Raw genomic sequence first — 21523 nt, forward strand, 5'->3', positions numbered from 1 at the left:
GTATCACCCTGGAGGAAGGCTTGGACAATGCCAAAAACAGGAGGGCCTTCTCAGTGGTGGCATTCTTAACTTGGAATGATCTATCCACTGAGGTCCAAAGGATGCCAACTCTATTATTTTCTGTTGCCAGGTGAAGACTGTGCATTTCTCCAAGGCACTCAATAGCATTTAATGGCATGGGGGCAGCATTTCTATTGCTCTACTTGTATTGAAATAGTTTTACTTTAAATCGCTTTAAACTCTTGTTTTCACTTGTGTATACTCTAATTTATTTTGTTGTTCTTGTATCTATGGTTTCTGTTTTTATTTATTTGTTGTGAATTACCCAGAGGACTTTGGCTATTGGCAGTATAGAAGTGAAAGAGTAAGAGTTAAGAAGCTGTGGAAGAAGCCATGCAAGAGATCTTTCCAACTTCTTGAAAATAGCCCTAGACTTTCATAAAGGCAAGGAAGAGCCCACACACCCTAAGCAATGAATTCCTTAGTGATTCTTCCAAATGTTCAGTTTTTTTCATGTATTTATCCCAGCAGCTCTTACAAGAGCCCAGTATGGTGCTAGATGCAGGTACCCATTGATCCATTTTTCAGCAGCAAATGTCCACATGGGCCTCCACGGAACCTTACCCCCCAAGATCTCATTCACAAAGCAACTTTTAACTAGATACAACAGTGAACAGCACAAGTAATGCCTATACTTTCTTGCCCCCATCTCTCTCCTTGATGCCCACTGATGCCAGAGAATGCAGAGGAGGAGACGGTGCCAACCATGTAAGCCCTTAACCATGTAACATTTGTGGATCCTTTCCCATGAGAGACAGTGTTGTGCAGCAGTTAAAGTTCTGCAATGGGAGACCGGGATACCATTTGGCTATGAAACTCATTAGGTGCCGTTGCAAATATCACAAACTGAACAAGCTTGTTGCTACTGTAAGGATAAAATGGAATGGAGAACTGCATAAACTGACTTGGGTTCCTTGCAAGAGGAAGAAAGGTGGGAAATAAATGCAGTGCGGTAATAATAATGAGGAGGGGAAGGAGGAGGTGGTACTTAATATAAATTATCTGATGTTTTCTGATGTTTTCCAAATGCTTGCAAGCCACCTTTTTAGATGTCAGGCCAAAAGGCAGGGTATGAGGGTGCAATTCGATGTATGTTTATAGACAGGGCTGCAACCTAAATGTATTAACACAGCAATCATATCTCACATTCAAGGCATGCAGGGCAGTGGTGAGACAAGGGAATCACTGCTCCCAGAGCTCTGATTTTACTGCACCAGGAGAGTGGGGACAGCTTTTTCTTCCTCCCGCCCATTGACTGGGAGTAAACAAGGACTCCACATCTGCCAGTAGTGCCCATAAAATGCACACTGTCCAGAGCTTTTTGTGGGTGTATCAAGATATTTCTGATAGTGGAGATGTCAACCCACTGGCAGGACTCCCTCCCACTGGCAGAGTGGCTCCTGTGCTTCTTCCCAAGGTCCTTTAGCTGGCTTCAAGGAAAGTTTACGATTGCTCCCTAAATACATAAATAAGCAACTCAGAATTATTCTTATATTACTAATGGATGCAGGGGAAGGAGAGATCTGTACCAGAGAGAAATTGCATTTTTCCTTATGGCAAATCTTGCCATTCTCAAAAAGAGCAGTCTCCCCCTTGATTTAAAAAGAACCCCCGCCACCAAACTCCCCAATTTAACAATGCAAACGTTTGGAAATTAAGAATGCAGAACACGCACTTACTGGTAATACTGTGCAATTCCAAGGAGAAGCTGTTACAGGATCATTGATGCAGCTTTTCTGGTTGAGCATCTCAGAGGCACATAAGCTACTTTTGGTCCTTCTAGAGTCTAGTTCTGGTGTATTCCAGGAGTTTATACCTGCGCTGGCCCTTCTGGAATTCTGCTCAATTGCATAAATGCGTGCACTAGTTCCTTCCGGTTTGGATGGGTCCGCAGATGACCTATATGGATTGCGAGAGGTTGCATTTTCAACCACTTTGGTTGCAGAGTCTTCCAGCAAAGCCCGCCTCGTTCGCCATGTGTTCCTCACCGTGATATGTTTGGTCTCGGATGAGTTTGTCTCAGAAGAGCTGTGGCTCTTCCAACTGATTGTCTCTACGGCAGGTTCACTGTTCCTCTCAATGGATTCAGAAGGTTTTATCACAATGCTGCTTTTGGATACTACTGTGTCCACCCTGCTTCTCAGAGCACAGTCCCCGTTTTTATCAGCCTCGGATAACTTCAGGGACACATTGCTCTTGTTAATCAGTGCCTCATAAGATGCACTGGCTCCGGATGAACTCTCATTTGGAATTACCCTAATATTGCTGGCAGCCACGAACTGCTGCTCCTTGGGGGCTTCACTTGTGCTGGTCCTTTGAGTGGTTGGCTCAGATGGGTAAATGGTGATGCTGCTTGTCATTTTGTGCGAGACTGTCTTAAAGACGGAGTGCTGCTTGTCAGAGTTGGCTTCAGGCCCTGACCCTGTACCACCCATGATCTCCTTTGTGTCCTTTTCTACAATTGCTGGTTTGATGACTGCTTTAGATCTCAGTGCTTCCCTTGGGCTGAATTGCCTTCTGGATTTCAAACCTGTGACAGAGGCAGCTGGAGATGCTCTGGATGATTTGCCAAGCTCTTCTTCACCAGAAGTATTTCTGTCATTTTCAAAAGGAGATGTTCGAGCAGCTCCCCTGGAGCTTGTGAATTCTCTGGAAATAGACTCCTTTTTTATTCCTAAATCAAAAGTAGGAGTAGCTGTGACTTTGCTTGCCTCTTCATTAGTGCTGAATTTTTCATAGCTGCTGGGGTTGAGAACTTTGGCTCTTGCAGAAGGGAATTGTAGACCCACGTTGCTGGAGTTTACAGATAAAGCACTGGCCTGATCCACTTCTTCCTTCTGAGGACCTGGGTGACTCTGCAAGAGATCTTCCTGGCTTCTGGAAAGGAGTCTTGACTTTGACAAAGGCAAGGGCTTTGCTATTTCAAGTGCAGCTTCATTAAACTCTCTCTCTTGTGAGTTCATTACCTTTAGGGAGCTCTCTTCCAAGTGCTGTCTGAGAGATGACGTGTCCCCCTTGAGGTTGGTGGGTTCAGTGGCTAATGCTTCTGTGGAAAGGTAATGCCTATAGGAAATGCCTGCAGCCCCATTGGATGGCCCACAATTTGTTTTTGAGATGCGCGTCTCTGCTGAAGGAACGGGTGATTCGGCAGGATTCTGTGTTTTAGTTCCCTTTTCAGAAGATGACATGGCTGTTTCTGCTTTGCTGGGCTTTGTCAGTTCATCAGACTTACAGTGATACAAGTCGTTAAACGGTTGGCATGTTTTTTCGACTTTGCCCTTCAATACATTGTCATTCTTGGGTTTTGAAGGGGTCTTCCAAGATTTGTGCTCCTGCGCTGCAGGCGGGTAACGGCTAAGCACAGAAGGCTGCTCTCGAGTTTTTTTCACTTCAGCTGGTGGGGTACCACCTTCTTTCTGTGCGGAAAGGTGCACACCCAGGGCTGGCTTGTCCTCCAGTCGTTTAACATCCGTTGCTAAAGTGTCCAATAATGCTGAAGTACTAGAAGCTTTGGTTGCTCTCCTGCTGTTCAGATTAGGGCTTGTAACCCGCTTGCTACCTTGGCCATGGGTTTCATTATTAAATGAGAATTCTCGGCTGCGTATCCTTTCCCGTCTGTGCTGGGGAGAAAGCTCCCGAGATTTATGCTTTGAACCCACTGATTCAGCCATGACCGCTCGGTGTTTGGGTCTTTCGTGCTTGACCCGGCCCGGCAAATTAATTTCATCAGCTTCTGCCTCACCATTCTCCATCTCTTTCTGCTTCTTTATCTGCATTTTCATTTCTTCGAGCTGGCCCATTAGAAGACTGTTTTTACTCTGTTCGCTCAAGAAGTTATCATGCAGGTCATTATTTTTGGCTCTCAAGGTTTTAAGTTCCTCTTCCAAAGACTCAAAATGTTTCATCTGAGTTTTCAATTTCTCAATTTCTTGGTTAAGGTCCTTCACTTTGTTGTCTTCCTGATTTCTATTCTTCTGGTTTTCTGATTTGTTTCGAGCTTCATTTTCTGCAAGTTTCAGGTAATCCAGACTCCCTTTTCGTCGGGTTTCTTTTGAAGGAAGTGCTGAAGTGGTCAAGTCAACCTCAATCCGCAGGTCGTTTCTCTCAAGGATACTATTGGATGATCTTTCCAGCAGATTTGATGTGTTACGCGTCTGATCTGCCCGATTCAGTTTGTTATTTTGCTCTAGCTTTTGTGTCAGTTCTTGTATCAGCTTCTCATTCTGCTTCTCCTTTTCAGTGAAGTGCTTCCTTTCACTAACAAAGGCAACAGCTAAAGATTTCAGTTTTTCCAGTTCACTCATTAAACTCTGTTCAGTTTTATCTAGCCTGTCTTCTGATTGTTCAAGCTCTTTTACCTTTGCTCTAAGAACTTCCAGTTCTGTTGAAATTTTCTTGGTCAGGTTTTTCTCCTCATTGAGACTGAGGCACAGCTGCGTACAGTCATTCTTACTCCGCCCAAAGGCTTCCTCCAGCTTCTCAAGCTCTGCCATTCGGTTCTGGAGCCGCTCAATTTCGGATTTCAGCTCCCGAGTGAGGCTTTCTTCTTCCTCAAGCTTCTCCTTCATCAGTTGGCAAAGCTCTTCCGCTTTCCTGATCTCCTCATCCTTCCCTTCGATTTTCAGAACTCGCTTCCGCAGGGCTTCCACATCGGCCAACATGCTTGAGTTGCTGCCTTCAGCTTGGATAACTTTGTCCTGCAGCTCCAGCAGCTCATCCTCTGCTTTCTGCAGGTTTTTCGTTGCCTCCTCCAGTTCATCAAGGCGACGGCTGAGATTCTGGAGCTTGAAACGCAAATGACGACTTGCAGTCTCTTTATAAGCTGAATAATCTGCCATGGTTGATGCCTATAATTTCTGTTTCGTAGTCCTCAGATGGGTGCAAGGAGTTTTGTGGACACTTTATTCTTCTCTTTGTTTCATCAAGCTTCTCAGGCAGAGGACCAGCACCTGAAAAGAAAAAGCAGTGAATGAGTATACTGGAAAACCCTCCCTCATATTCTCAGCTATTTTTCCTCTGAATAACTGTGACTCCATTTGCTTTGAGTGAAAGGGAAACTCAGGGGGAGACCCTATGTGTTCCATGCAGAAGATGCCAGGTTTAGTTTCTGCTATTTCCAGGTAGGGAAATCTTACAGCCGGACTCCTGCCCAAATCCCTTGACAGCCACTGCTGGTCATGCAGGCCATGCTGAGTGAAAACCAATGGTCTGTTCTCAGTACAAATAAGCTTCACCTTTAGGCATGAATGGTGATGCTGCAGATACCCAAACTAATTCTCCCTGGAGACTCTCCTCTGCAAATAATGGACCTCCACCTGTACTTATCCATGTGCGCTTGTCCTCACTCCCTCTCCTTGCATGGAGAGCTTACATTCAAGAACACTATTCACATCTGACTCAAGTCCAGCAGAACCACCTTAAAACCATGAAACTGGAGGGCCACAGTGCAGTGGCAGAGCAGCTGCTTAGCAGGTGAAAGGTCCCAGGTTCAGTCTCCAGGGTATCTAGAGAGGGCTCGAAAGTCTTGTCTGAAACCTTGGAGGGCCCCTGGCAGTCAGTGTTGGCAATACTGAGATAAATCAACCTGACTCAATATAAGGAAATGTCCTATTTTCTACCATCCATACACTAAATCTTGACACACAGAGAAGGGTCCATTCCTCAAAATGTGCCAGAATGCAAATATATTTCAAAAACATTGTGGAATTGCTTGTTTTAATTTTTTGAAACCAAGATCAAGCTAGGAATGGCTTGAGAGTTTCACAATAATTTTGTTTAGGCTTTTTGAACTGGATTTCAACCAAATAAGACTCAATCTATACTAGCAGTACAGCAAATTGGAAAAATGCTGAGGTGGTACAGTGAGGCTGTGTAACTGCAGATTGAAATGGAGAATATAACTTTTTAACACTCCTTTGTGTAAAAAAAAAAAAAAATCCCCGCAAGCAGAACACCAGCAGGGAGAGAAATTTTCTCCCAGTCCTATCCCCGAAATGCTAGTTTTCTACTTGCAGGGAGATGTACACACTCATTGTTGCTTTTAATGCAGAGGTGAGCGCGAAGTAATTGATGCAATCTATTCAAGCACCTTGCATTTACCACCAAATTGTGGGGCATCTGCAGACCTGCTTTTCCTCTGATAAAACTGTTGCAGCACAAGAGCCCGTGAGGTACAACAGTTAAACAGATCATGCATGAACTCCATCCTTACTCCATTTGGATTTTTTTGCAGGCAACCTGCTCAAGCACACCATGTCCCAACTACACAAGCAAAGGAATGAAAAGAGCTAGTTCCTAAACCATGCAGGTGTGATTAACTTGTGGCCCTCCAGAAACTTTGGCCTACAACTCCCACCATCCCTCTAAATTGACTAAACTGGCTGAGTTGGATGGGCTGTAGGCCAAAACATTTGGAAGTTCACAAACTTCCTGCCTCTGAGGACGAGCTACAGCATGCCCTGAGCTCACATGCTCCCTTTCTCCTCCCCACCTCTGGTGTGACCACAGTAAGACCAAAAGCTTCTGCTTCCATTAAGGATTAACCAAATTGATGTTACGTACAGACCCAAAGCAGTGCTAATCCTAAGTAGGGGGTTATTAAAGCAAGTCAAATTCTCAAACTAGAGTATGGAGTTGGCTGGTTTCAACACACCATAGTTAGATGAACCTATTTGCTGGGTTCCGATGACACAGCAAGCTGTGTGTAATCTAAAACAGAAGCAAAGGCTTCCAGATGTCTTCTAGCAGTCACACCAGAGAACGAGGAAAAGGGAGAGGTATGTATGCTCAAGATTCACTGCAGCTCATCCTTGTAGTGCTGAATCATGGTTTAAGTGTTATCTGGACAGGATCATGGTAACGGCCTCTTCTGAAGCCCCATCTACCCATGCAGCAGAATGGAGTGGAAGTGGTGTAGAATGGGCGGTACTGTAGTGGAATCCCACTGTACTACATACATAGATCAGGCCTGAGACAGGAATGTCAAATGAAGATGCAGCCCGTCTGTACATGCAGGAGAATGAAGTGATAAAATGGACTGCATCATGAAAGCTGGTCTGATGTAGTGGTCAGAGTCCTGGACTGGGGATCCTCTCGTCCCCACTTGACCATGAAGTTCATTGGCTGACTTCAGGCTATCACAGATTCTCAGCATAAGCTACCTCACAAGGTTGTTGTTATGAGGATAAAGTGGATTGGAGATGATGTAAGCGACCTTGGATTCCTTGCAAGAAAGAAAAAGCTGGAATATAAATGTAATCTAATAATAGTAATAATGTCAGACTCTTTTGACTGCTCCTCTACTTAAGAAGCAAAACAAAACTCCCTGTAAATAGGAAGCAAACCATCACAGGGAAAAAGGTTTTACTCCAGCCTTCTCCTTGTTTGATGGTTTTCTCACAAGCAGGTTTTAGTGTAGAAGAAGACTCCACAAATCGATTCCCTTCCCTCTGTCCTCAAGTGCTACAGTCCAAGAACGTAGGCAATAAGAAGCTGTCTTATACTGAGGCACACCGATGGTCCATCCGCACCAGTTTTGTCAACTGGCAGCAATGCTTTCCGGGGCTGCAGGCAGGAGTCCTTTCTAGTCCTACCGAAAGAGGCTCAGAATCGGACCTGGGCACTTCTATGTGCAAAGCAGCTGCGCCCCACTAAGCCAAGGTCCCTCACTCAACCACCTCAGCACTTCACTGGCACATTCATTCCTGACAGCCCATGCGGAGTAGCAGTCAGGACCAGGAAGACCCAGATTCAAATCTTGACTCCCAGATTACCTTAGACCGGCTATAGTCCCCTGCCCTACCTGCCTCACTGCGTGTCGTAAGGATAAAATGAGGAGCTCGGCCATGTATGCTGCCATGAACATCTTGTGCGGAAGGGGGGGTGAAAGAAGTCCTCCACTGCATATATAGCGACAGAGAGAGAAGGGCAGCAGGTCCAAATTTTGCCTGACTAAGGCAATGCGCAAGTAGCCAGTGCTTGAGAATTTCCCTTCCCGCAGGTCCAAGTGGAAAGAGGAGGACACCACGGAGGGGCACGAAGGGTCACTGTGGCACCTTGCGGTGAAGGCTGTTTGGACGTGACTCACATCCCACTGGCAGAAGGTCATGCAGCAACAGCGCAGCCACCTGCGGCCTCTGCACAGGCAGGCTGGGCTCCTTTCCTGAAGCGAGCTGAAGGCGTGGGCTGCCTTCCCTGCCTCTGGCCATCTATGGCCAGAATTTTGAGAGAATGGGGCCAGTCAGCTCAGCTTTGGAAGCTAGGGAAAGGAGGCACTTTGAAAGCAAACAGCACATTCCTAGCTTGGATAATCATGAGCTACATGATGTCAAGAAGAAGACAACTATTGAGAAAGCTCCTGCAAGAGTAATTAAAAATACCACAAGACTTTCCTTAATTTTATGATGGTACCACATATTTAAGCAAGCCAAAAACACGTATCCCTGTATCCTCCTTGATGTGGCAATGAACCCAAACATATCCTGGTGCCATCTGTTTGCAAGCCAAAAGCCACTGTCCCAATCCTCACCCCAGATGAGAATTACATGTAAGTCATAATGCAGCTCTCCATACAGCAAACGGCAGTCCCTGTTTTTCTCCAAAGGGCTAGTAACTTCTTTTTCATCTACTGCTCGGCAATAACATGGGGCAGGACAAGCTACTTCCTAGAAAAAAGTAACCAGCCTTATTACTTTATTGCTATAAATGTCCTGAAGAGACATTTTAGATTTGGGGCAGTGAGACAGGGCCTGCCCTGGAGGCTGAATTTCAATCTGGCCACCCCAAACTCACTACAGTTGGGAAACACCTTGAACTGGAGCACGAAAACAAGCGATCATCAGCAAAATCAGCACAGAGCAGGTAGGAAAATCCCCAGAGGGCCAAGCCCCTTCCCCACAAGTATAATTTGGTGATTTCCCAACTTTTGTGCATTACAAGCATCCCTGCCCAATTTTAAAAGGATGAAATGACTCTTCTTAGTTAACTGGCCCTTTCAGCTGAGCTATGCTTGTAATTTGGCCCTATCCTCTTTATTTTTGGCTCTGGCTTGCCCACCACTGGTATGTGCCGCCTAAGAGCATCTCTGGAATCAGGTGGAAAGGGTTTCAACAGCATTGATGGATGTTAATGGGCATCACTGGTAACCCTGCAGAGCCACATGCGACAATTCCCAATGAGATGATCAATGATCACCTTCCAATTTGTATTGGACAGAAGGAAATAAATCCCCTGGAAGGCTTTCCGTGAAAGACCTGCCAGATGTACAAGCTGGTACAGTGAAATATTGTGATCCACAGGGTTAAAAACTGCTATCAGCTCCTTCAGTATCAGCAAGGAGGAATTCTACTTAGTAAACTAACAACAAAGACCTCCTGGAGCCAGTTGTGTCCATCCTGGAGAGAGTGCAGATATCAGACCAGGAAAAACCTGGAAATGTGACCGAGAAAAATCCGAACACTTAACAAACACTGAAAGAGGAGTTCTTGCAAACACTTTGGAAATCTACATTTAAGGAATTGTATTCTTAATGCACTTCCAGACAAAAGGTTCCTTTGTACTGCTATTACAGAGAATTCTACTCTTCTAGTCCTCTGCAAAAGCATCCACATTTCTACAAAATGAAAGGAGTAGCGGGGGAGCTTTTTTCAAAAGATAGCCTTCCTGTAGCAGCTGTCTTTTTCCTGCAGCTTTTGGAAGCAGCCAGTGATATCCCTGTACGTGTACTCAGTGTACTAAAATAGCTGTTCATCTTTCTAAACTAGGGGTACAGAACCGCAGCCCTAGCAGCCAAACACAACCCTCCCAGGGGTTTCCATTTGGCTCTCCAGGGCTACCCAGATGGCCACAGACCCATCCGTTGGCCTTATGCCTTTACCCCAACCACTGATAGTTTCATGGTTTCCTGGCTTGTATGCACTTTCCCTCCATTCTAAAAGGATGAAGTGCCTCCCCTAATCCTTATTAAACTACAATATGTTGGACACATTCATATTTTTTGGCCCTGCCCCTTTTACCTCTGGCCCCACCCCCATTTTAAGCAACCTCTCCAAGGAGGACTCCAGCTCTCGGGCCGAAAAAGGTTCAACAGCCTCGTTCTACACAGAGGCTTGCATCTACAACTCCCACGGCTATCGATAGTCCTTCCATGTGCGGATGTTATGACTCCTAGGTAATGAGTGACTGGTGGCTGTGACGTCATGAGCAGCGCTTTCTTGTTTGGGTGCCAGATGAGCTCACACCAGTCGAAGGAAAGGAAGGAGGGAGCATCACGGGCAGCTAAGGGATGGAACAGGGATGCGCCACTGCTGACAGCGCAGGCTACATCCAGTGGTCATCCACACGCTCTCTGTCCTCGCCAGAGCAAAGGGCTTCCAATCGTCTAGTGGAGCAGTGAGCTTGCTGTTCAGAAGTATGAGATGCCAGCAAGTCTGTTCTCCAGTGGGAGGAGAGCTCCCAGAGGCAACATCGCTTGGCTGCTCCAGTCGGTATCACACAGTCCTCCTGGGAAAGAACCACTGTCTGGAAAGGCTGCTGTATTAGAAAAACCGCACACTGACACAAGCAGACATGCACTTCCTTGGAATAGCCAGGAAATGCTCGTTCAGGAGGCAATTACTGAGTCACACCAGGAAACTTGAGATGAGTCTCCCTGGCATAAGTCACTTGAGTCAGGATCCAGGAAAAGAGGAGGCGGGGAAGTCCACTTCCACCAGTATAGTAGATCAAGGGTGAATCTGGATTTAACCCAGCACCTAAAAACAGACCAGGTGCTGCCCAGCATGTGCACTGGTACATGTAGAACCTATACCTTTCCCTCTCATACCAATAATCCATTCTGAGGTCCTTCTATCCCCAGAACACTCCAAGCACACCACATTTATTTAGGTTTTCTGTCAGAAGTGAGAATGCTGAACTTTGACTAGCACAATATAGTTCAAGAAGAGTGGTTCCAGAGCTACAGTAGAAAACTGTAGCAGTAAAAAGCAGAGGATGCTTTTAGTGAAAATACTTCTGCCAAGTCAGCAGATGACAAGAGAAAGACAGAAAGGCACAATAAGGCACATAATGGGATCAAAAATAAAAATAAGGCAGTGTGGTGAATGGAGGAGAAACAGTTCAAACTGTCTTCTCTCCAGTACTTAGATCAACCTGGATGAAGGACAATGGGAGTTGTGGTTCAGCTCATCTGGAGGGCACCAGGTTGGGGAAAGCTACCTTACACACAAGTGCTACAGCTACTGCTGCTCTTTAAATGTTTGGTGAGAGCTAAGGGGGACCCCATCTCTGAGGTGTGCAATCCAGTCACCTGGGCCAGGTGATGTTTACTTTCTTAAGGAGTAGAACATCCCCTCAGTAAGATAGCTGGGCACTCTTGGCTCTTCCTTGCAGCAATGATGGAGAGCAGAAAAGATATAAAATCTCCTCTCCCTATTTTCTTAGTCTCAAATGCTACTCTGATTACTCTAGTAACCCCCAGTCACAAAGCCTAAAACATAAAGAGTACTGATCCCTAGGAAGGAAGAATGGTACAGAATCTACCATCTTGGCCAGCTCTGTCCCCCTCTTCCCAGTTCTCTGACTAGTTGTTTCCATTCTTGTTCTGAAAACATCAATCGGGGCTGCTCCAGGGTGTGAGGAAGGGCTCCTTTCATGTGCTGTTTCCCCCTTCCCTAATTTTCGAGGAGTCCCACATACATGTAGGGTCTCCTGTCCCTCTGTGTAGAATTTTCAGGAGGCTGGAAGGGATGCTGTAGGAAAGAGGGAATAACAGCATTCCAGTGCAGCTTCCCAAAATGTATTCACTTAGCTTATTCTGTCCATTACTAAACACATTTCCTGTAAACACGAATGGCTAGAAATATGTTTGCACAACCAGGTTTCCTGAAATGACCCCTTCACGTATTTCAGTCTCTAGTACAGCACCTCACAGTTCAAAGGAATCAGAAAACCTAACTGGTCCGACTTGTGCAACAAGGCAGAGCTACTAGCCTAGCATAACAACCCTCCATGAATTAATTTACCTGTCAGGAAAGGGTTACTTAACCCTCAAATAACCCCCATCATCCAGGGTGCCAATGGCTCAACAAACCCTGGTGATCCTAGCTAGGGTTTACATATTCACAATGGCAGACAGCACACTGTCCACACACCACGCACTGGTGGTCTGTTGCACTGTCCAAACCATTGTCTCACAGTCCCACAAATGATCTACACAATGCATGCAAAAGTATGCAGGCACCTCAACAACTTCCTCATACCTTAATCAAGCATCTTTAAAAGGAAAAATATTTTTTGTAACTGCCCAAAGGATCAAATTTAGCTTATCTGCAATTTGAGACTGTGGGTGCTTGTTAACACCTAAAAATATACTCTTTTCCCCTGCAAATATTTGGGAGGGCCACCCCACTGGTAGGTGACAGGAGTGGCATGTGGTCCAATCCTAATATTTTGGGGTGACGGTGTTGACAACAACAGATGCAGGGTCTCTTTTTCTTCTTTGCCCAACTGCAGCCACTTCACTCTGTCCTTGGAGCAAACAACAGGCAGAGGGGACAGGCAAGGCAGGTTGTGATTTGCAGCTCAGGAAACCCTGCCTTCCAGTTAATCAGAAATGACAAATACCCCACCCATTTCAGTTAGACACTGACTCACTGCGAGGCATTTCACCAGGCAAATACCCCTATGTGATTTCACTGAAATTGCGTTCCAGCAAGGTGGTGGACCTAAAATCACAAGCTGCAGCTCAGCAAGGAAACTGCTGAATCCTTGACACTTTATTGCTGTGCATACTCTCCGGATCTTGGTCACTTGGCTCACGCCATTACACGTTCTGGTCATTGTTCTTAGACTTCCTCATGGCATCTGAACGCCTATTAGGAAAACAATGCCAGGCCCCTGCAATTCAGCTTGAGAAGAAACAAAATTGAGCTCAGGCCTCAAGGACTGGGGCAATGCAAAGCTACAAGAGCACTGCTTGTGATTGTCGTCAGTGCTGTGCAGGAGACAACCACAAACATGTAAAAACATTACTGATGGCCCAGATGGTCTTCGGCTTGGCATTGCTGGGCCAAGTTCTTTGACTTGTCTGTGAACTAACCAAACAAATACATGGAATTTGTTATCTGGAGAAAAGCCAACATCCTGAAATACTCAGTTTTCATTTTGTTGTTTTGCTTTGTTTTGTTTCTTCAAAAAGCTGGCTAGAACTGCTGCGCCTGGACCAGCTTTCCAATTCTATGACTTCTACCCATCAATGGTGCTTGTTAGGAGTAACTGTAGGCATTTAAGAGCCCACTGCTGAAATTCAAACTTCTTGCTACTCAGACTACTCCTGCCAAGAAGCTATTGTGCCAAATCAAAAACAACCCCCAGACCCTCCCCACAGTATTCAGTGGCTGAACACGCTTTACTGTGGTAGGCTGCAAGCTCAGCACTACTGAAAAACTGCAAGGTCGTCCTCCTTAAGCCCCGAGTATCTGCTTTTTCATCTTGAAAGTGCATTCCATTACTCCAGACTGGAAAGGAAGCATGTAATGTAATATTGTTTTAATAAACTGTCAGTCTAATTAGATTTTGGTCCCCATCCAGGCTAAGCCCAGTTCGTTCCAAATTGCCCCAAATTGCCGCTGCAGGTGAGGAACTGACCATTTGGATGCTCCTCCACAGGGAGGAGCCTCAACCCAGAGCTCTTTTAAACAACCAAATCCACCTACAAATGCCACCCTGTGTCTCTGGGAGGGAGGGCTGGACAGCACCTGAGCCCCAGACATGAAGTAGAGAGTGAGAGGTGGAGCACCTCTAATAACCCCTGTGGCATCTACTAGTTTAAAAATCCATGGCCTACTTATCCATGTTTACAAATTCTGACTAATCAGAATGGAAGTTATCCATCAAGGGCCAGAACAGGTACTTGGCCTATTGTTCCAGTCTCACTGCTCATTAGCAAGTAGCTTTTTTAAGTGGCACTAAACCAAGGGTGAGAAGAAACTGGATCGCCAGATAGTTCGGACTTGAACTCCCTGCATTCCTGACCACTGGCCACTCTGGCAGAGAGTATTAGTAGTTGAAGTCCAAAACACCTGGAGAGCTACCTTCTGTCCATCCCTACAGTCCCATCATCTTATCTTACAGGTTTGTTGTGAGAATAATAGAGGGAAGAACCAAGTATACTGGACCTCCTTGAAGGGAGGGCAGGATATAAATATAACATGCAATCCCTGACTGCACAGTTCTGCAAACTTCTTGCACAGCTCTCAAAGCCATAGAATTTCCCTTGGGCTTTTTGGTGTTGGAGAAGCATCTATTTAGAACAAGTCTGGCTGACCTTGTGACAGCCCAGAGGCTGATGGAAATTGCCACAAAGGCCATGTAGCAGCAGAGGGGTGCATGCCAGGATACTGTCAGTCATTCTGAATAAGAGACAGGTGTCTGCCCATAACTATGCAAGAACTGGAAGGTTATTGCTATCATGAAGCAGTGCAGCCAGAGAAATGGTGATAGGGAGTTCAAAACAATATTTACTGCTAGCTTCTAAAGGTTTCCATGTTTTAGCTCAATGTTGAGCAGAAAGTAGATCTTCAGGTGTCCAGGATTTCAAAAGCCATCCTTCGGACCACTGACTGTTGCAGGGGTTCCTAGGAATTCAAGTCCAAAACATCTGGAGATACACATTCTCCCCACCTATCTTAGCTAAGAAAGCTGGACACAAAAGTTTTTACAATAAAACAGGGAAATAGCAGGGTTGTTGTTTGATTGTCCTGTAGTGTCTGCTTTTCTAAACATCATTAAGTGCTACTTGTATATTTATGGAATTCCAAGTTGATATGGCACCTCTTAAAGAAGGAAAAGAACAGCAATGTTTCTTCTTCTTAGTAAAAAATGTCTTGGGGGAAGGAGATGAATTCACGATGGCACAAATACCAACCAGACCATACTAATGCACAGCTTGCTTCTTTCTGCAAACTGGCCAGACTGGATTCCCTTGAGTGCAATCCTGAAGAGAGTATCATTCATTTATTCATTGATTCATTCATTCACTCACTCATTCATATTTCTATACCGCCCAATAGCCAAAGCTCTCTAGCTCAATCACCACAATTAAAACCATAAAAGTTAAAAAGTACAATATAAAACTGAAGTAAAAGCCATAGTAAAACCTAGTGGTTATGCAAAGATGTAAAATACAGAAAATTAAAAATGACAGAAACTGAAAGATTAAAAATTCCTCAGCAACTAAGGAGGTCTTCACCTGCTATCAGCAAGGGCATCAGGTGGGTCCAAGGCAAGCCTCTCTGTGAAGCTAATTCCACAGCCAGGGTCCCATCACAGAAAAGGCACTCCTCTTAATAGACACCCACTTCCCTTCCTTTGGCAGCAGTTCCCACAGAAGGACTGCTGAGGACAATCTTAGGGTCAGAGTAGGTATATACTGGAGGAGATGATCCTTCAGGTAACCTTGACCCAGACCATTCAGTGTTCCGAATGTTAACAGCACCACTCTGAGTAGGATGTGGACACAAACTGGCAGCCAGTGCAGATGATAAAGTCCTGACATATTATGGGTATGCTGGTCAGATCTCACTGCCTTATTTTGGACCATTTGAAGTTCCTGGATCATTTTCAAAGACAGACCAGGTTTAACGTATTTCAGCAATCCAGCTAAGGGTTCTCATTCATAAATTGGAGACAACTTACACAGAACAATAATCCAGCCAAGAAGTTAGCAGGGGATAGATAAGTGTAGCTCGGCTATCCCTGTCCAGATGAGGACATAATGGTTTATCAGGTGCTCTGTGCCACCAAGTCCTCCTGTGCCTCTAGTGGCAAAGCTGGATGCAACAGCACCCCAAAACTACAAACCTGATCCTTTTCAAGGAGTGCAACCCCCCCGGACAGGTTGAACATCACTCATCCAGGCAGGAAAACCATCTACTCAGAGTACTTCCATTCTGTCTGGACTGAGTTTCAGATTACAGATCCTCATCTAGTCCATTACGATGCCCAGACACTAATTCACAGCAGCCACTGTCTCACCTGAACTTGATGAGAAAGAAAGATAGAGCTGGGTATCATCTGCATATTGATGACACCTCAGTCAACTCCCCTGTATAACCATCCCCAGCAGATTCATGGAAATGTTGATGAACATGAAGGACAGAATCCCATGGAATCCCATAGTGTAGCTGCTAAGGCACACAGCAATAATCCCCCAGCACCACCTTTGGGAATCAGCCATTCAAGTAGGAATCAGAACCTCTGCAATGCAATGCCTTCAACTCCCAACTCAGCCTATCCAGAAGGAAAACATGATGCATGGTACGCATCAAAAGTTTCTGAGGAGAACAAAACATGAGCATTCATCTTCAGAACAGCTCTCCTGTTCAAGATATCTGTGCCTGTATGCACCTTGCATTTCTCTACATTTCTCTACAGCCCACCAAGCCTTTTCTGGTGACCCTACGGACCCCACATCCACATCTGCCATTGGCACACTATTGTCCATGGCTTCCTGTGCTAGCAAGGGAATCTCTCTCTTATTGCCAATCTCTGATGAGAGTCTGGTGATCAGGAAGGAAGTTCCCTGGCTGTGTTTGTGTCTGCAGGTGTGCACACATGTGCACAAACCCAGTGCTGCCCAAGAAAGCCCGCAGGACAAAAAAAGTGTGCACACAATTTATACCAAAGGGCAGCTCACCTTGCTCTGGGGAATAAAAAAAGTTACCCTATTCAGCTGAAAATATCATTTGATCAAAGCCCACCAGCTTCCTCCTCTGGGACTATGATTTGCATCCCAATCATGGATTAGCTGGTTACATTACTCTTGACCTTCGTGAGCCTGGAAGAATATTTGCAATCGATGGACTATAGAAGAAAGTCATTACAAAGATGATCATGTAAACAGCCCATGCCTCTCAGACATCAAAACAAAATGATTCTGCTCCACACTCTTCCACCTTAAAGCCCCCCAGTGGCATTCATGGGGTGGTCAAAGATAGATCAGACCTGGATTGCTGCTGTCCTGCATTTCAGCCAAAGACTGAAATTCACTAGGTGCGAATTTAAACCAGGCAAAAGCCTGACCGGGGGGGGGGGGGTTAATTTTTGACCTGTTAGCACAACTAGCAACTAGTACTCTGATGGGGCCTGAGACTGGGGGACTTCTGAAAAGGAATCTAAGTTAAAACTGCCAATGCTTGTATCCAAATCTATGGTGGGACCTACTCGTAGTCACCACAACTTGAAAGGAATATTTTATAGTGTATAAAACATGTAGAGAACAGCAAAATGATAAAAGGACTGTAGCAACTCTTATAGGGGCTTTTTAGATAAGAAAAAATACAAATTAAGTATATTGTAGTGAAATTAGGAGAAAGGGTTAGAGCTAGGTTCAGGAGATTTTGCCAGGGGTTCAAAACCCATTTCTATTAGCAAACAGCAAGCTCAGACAGGTGACTCGCAATGGGGCAATGGCCCTTCTTGAGTCATTAGGAGAGAAGGAACCTTGTTTTCAGCAGAGACAAGGACGGTACAGCTCCTTGCTTCAGGTACAGCTCCTTGCTTCAGGCGAAATACGTCTACAAAGTGAATTGTTCTCCCTTATTTAAGTTAGTTCCTGAGTGAAAGGAGAGAAGTTGGCTCAAGCTCTATTTCATCTCTGCAAGATGTCTGCTATTTGCCTCCAGATAAAATCTTTAACCTCTGAGGTTCTTTTTATTCCAATTTCCTTTTCAGGCCTGTCAGAAGGTATCAGAAGTAGAGTGGGAGAGGTGATACAGGATGGCCTGGCTGAGACCAATTGTTATTTATTCATTTATTACATTACATTACACTATTACATTATTATGCAGCTCCTCCTTTTGCAGAAATAGCTCTGTGACAGGCCATCCCATCTGGCTGTAGCTGCAGGAAAGCCAAGACCCCTGTGTGCGCCTGGCTGGGACCAAGGGACACTTGACCCCCTCCCCTCCCAAAACTATCTGTTGGCAGCCACTCCTCCAGATCACTGGCTATCTTTATTATGTGACAGTACGAATCTTTCTGGTATCTAAATATGCATATTCTCCTTTTCCCTCCCAATTGTTTTCCATTTGCATCACTTCTCCTGGGGTTATAAATTCATTACATTATACTGTAAACCACTGATTTGCTTCAGCAGAGACGGAGCACATCAGAGCACCATACTCCAGTCATGGAGGGGTGAACTTTTATGCCATTCCAACACAGTACTACTCAGAAGCAAGCCCCATTGAGTTCAAGGGGCTTTTGCCCAAATATGTATAGGATTATAGCCTAGGGCAGAGGTGCCAAACCTATGGCACGCGTGCCACAGTGGGCACGCAGAACCCTCTCTGTCGGCACGTGAGCCCAGTCGCCCCAGCATCGCCCCAGCAGCCAAGGATTGGATAACAGTGTACATAAGGGCCATGCACATGACCAGAGAGAGAGGGAGAGGGAGAGGGAGAGGGAGAGGGAGAGGGAGAGAGAGAGAGAGAGAGAGAGAGAGAGAGAGAGAATGGACCTGCACTGAGAGAACGATCTCTGTCAACATATTGCAAATGTTTTGGAGCTTCTTTCGGCCCAATAGCTGAATTTCAATTTCAGGAAAGGAAAGGGGGCAAAGGGAAATGCCAAAAATAGCAGTAGTAACTATGCCTTAGGAGAAGCAGTTCAGTTCAACCTTTTAAAATAATTTCTACAGTTGAAAACAACTATATAAAAGCCAGGAAATAAAACTGGGACTATCAGGAAAATATTGCAAGGTGAAATGCTTATGGAGTGTGGAGCCAGCAGTGTTTTCTTTCAGATTATTCTACTGGATTCTCCCTGCCTGCCCCCCACCACTATTTTGCTGTTTTACCCTGAACAGACATGCAACATTTCATGCCTACTGGGGGAGGGGTTATGGCTATCTGGATACCCCAAAAGGGACAGTTGGGACCCTAAGGAATCTACATTTGGCACCTGGGCCTGGGAAGGGGCCAAGGCTGTGGCAAACTTGTGATTGGTATGACTCTTCCATAGTGAAAAGTCTGTACTTTACTCTTGTTCAGTCATTTCTGATCTTTCCCTCAAAATCCAGTGTTCAGATTGCAAGTGCCACTGCTTGTGTCTCAAAGAGGGTGCAATTCATTCACACGAAGGAGGCAACCATAGGCTCAAGAAAACCTTAAAGTTTGTAGGAACCCTTTCCCGGGATTGTGGGGGGGGGGTGGACTTTAAAAAAGCTAAAGAGGGGAAATACCTCCTTGAGCACTGATTGTGCGCAAAGACACTGATTGTGCACAAAGGCTGTAGAACATCCACTATGGATGGGGCAGGGCCAAGAGAAGCAGTGTGATTCTGTGCATGAGGGAGGGGAATGGGATGGCATGTCTTGAATAGCGTTGTTCTCCAAATCCCACTTGTGACATCCAAATGAATGAGTGTGAATGACGAATTACAGAAGATAAATACATTTATATACATGGCATACGTGTGTGTATGGGGGGGGGAGGTTCCTGTGGGAGGGTCCATTCCCCCGTTCAGCCTATTTTATTTAAAAGATTTTTATACCACTTCAGTTTATTTAAAAGATTTTTATACCACTGCAGCATATAAATGCAGAATGGTGGATAGAACTATCAGTCAACAGTTCATACCTAATGCTGAAATGCCTAGGAAAATAAAAATGATTCAGCTGTTGCTGGAATGATATCATAGTTTGCACCAAGCCTGGCAAGCCTTCCTTAGAGATGGTATTTCATAGAGAAGGTGCCATAACCAAGAAGGCCCTTCTTCCAGTCACCTAATTTCAGGGTAGGTGGTGGAATCTGAAAGATACTGGGAAGAGTCAAATGGCCCAGTTCTTGGCATTTACAGCTATTGTTTTTTTAATATTATTTGAAAACTGCTGGCATCTGAATAATTTTTGTGTTCTATAAGCAGAAGTCTGCCAGGCTGCTGACGGGAACTGGACGTTATGCTCACATGACTCCAGTTCTCTGTCAGCTTCACTGGCTTCCCATTGAAGTCCGGGCCCAATTCAAGGTGTTGGTGATGACCTATAAAGCCCTAAACGGCTTGGGTCCTGGTTACCTGAAGGAGCGCTTACGTCCATATATGCCCAGCCGCCCCTTGAGATCAGCAGGAGAGGCCCTCCTCCAGGAGCCCTCAGTGAAGGAAATTAGGAGGGTGGCTACTCGGAGGAGGGCTTTCTCAGCGGTGGCGCCTAAGTTATGTAATGCGCTCCCCAGAGAGGTCCGCCTGGCGCCGTCGTTAATTGTTTTTCGGCGCCAGGCGAAGACCTTTTTATTTAAGCGGCATTTTAAATGTTAATATTATTGAATTTTATTTGGCCAGGGCGGCTTATTTTATTTTACTGTATATATTTTAATTGTTATTGTTTTAATGTATTTTGTATTTGATGTTGTAAGCCGCCCCGAGGCCTTGGCAAGGGGCAGCATAGAAATGTTTTAATAAATAAATAAAATAAAAAGTCCATATGCTGTTCATATTTACTCTTTTAAAGAATCCTTTGGTGCTAGCTTCTTCCGGGAAGAACAAAACAGTATCATTAAAATCACAGGCTTTCTGGCAGCCACTGAAAAGACCATTTCACTGGTCAACATTTAGAGAAAAAATAGCATTCTGTACCAGAGCCATAATACCAAAGTCACAGACCCTAGGTCAAGGCTGTATTAGGCTATTCAGTAATCTGACCCTAAGTCTTAGTCGGAAAAAGTCAAGTGCAGCACTAAGTCTGGATATATTTGACTATTCCTGATACTTTCTGTAGGCTGCCTAACAGAGCTCAGACTGCTCTTTGAAAACTTCTGCCTAAAAGTGGCCATCAACACCTTGAATTATGCTCAGAAGCAGCCAAGTAAATAGTCAGCAAAATATAGCCAGTCCCAAGTATTAACCTAGATGCTGTATTTTTTATTTTTTTTACTAACAGTTTTCTTCAAAGGCAGCCCCATGGAAAACATATTGCAGTAGTCTATCATGGGTGTTACCAGGCGACCTCTGTGCTGTCACCTCTGCTGAGCTGACATAAAAGTCTAAAATTAGCCATCAACATTCACACATTCAAAAATTTCTACATTGGAGGAGAATTCCTCAATCCAAACTGAGGATCCCCACCTTAAAACTGAATTAAAATAATGATTCGCAAACAAGAACAGAATTATATTGCCCACCAAGAAAGAAACAAAAAACAAATCCTAAGCAAAAGCCCAAGCCTTGTCCAGGAAAAATGAAAGATGGCTCACTTTCTGCTCTGCTTTCTCCTCTGGTATGTTTCACTAAGGTAGCACATGTAACAACAAGTCAGCAAAGACATTTCATCAGGCTCCCCCCCCCCCCCCGCTTGCTTCCTGCACTCCCATGAGAAAGGGGATGGGCCAGCAAGACATGAGCTAGTTGAAAAAGTGCTGCATTGGAATCAGGTGACCTGCTTACATTTTTAGTGCCTGCAATCAACTCT

General features: G+C 45.0%; 1 protein-coding gene across 4 annotated transcripts in view; it reads right to left on the bottom strand.

Moving 5' to 3' along the window:
- LUZP1 (leucine zipper protein 1) overlaps positions 1–21523 on the bottom strand; it is a 61790-nt gene that overhangs the window by 16585 nt on the left and 23682 nt on the right. For all 4 annotated transcript variants that reach the window (XM_044435351.1, XM_044435348.1, XM_044435350.1 and 1 more), the window contains exon 2: positions 1740–5009. In XM_044435351.1, the coding sequence (XP_044291286.1) occupies positions 1740–4898 (3159 nt within the window). In that variant the 5' untranslated portion in view covers positions 4899–5009. The remainder of the gene's footprint in view (positions 1–1739; positions 5010–21523) is intronic.

Source organism: Varanus komodoensis, unplaced genomic scaffold (genome assembly GCF_004798865.1).
Source record: "Varanus komodoensis strain SLA01 unplaced genomic scaffold, ASM479886v1 scaffold29_1, whole genome shotgun sequence".
Classification (NCBI taxonomy): Eukaryota; Metazoa; Chordata; class Lepidosauria; order Squamata; family Varanidae; genus Varanus; species Varanus komodoensis.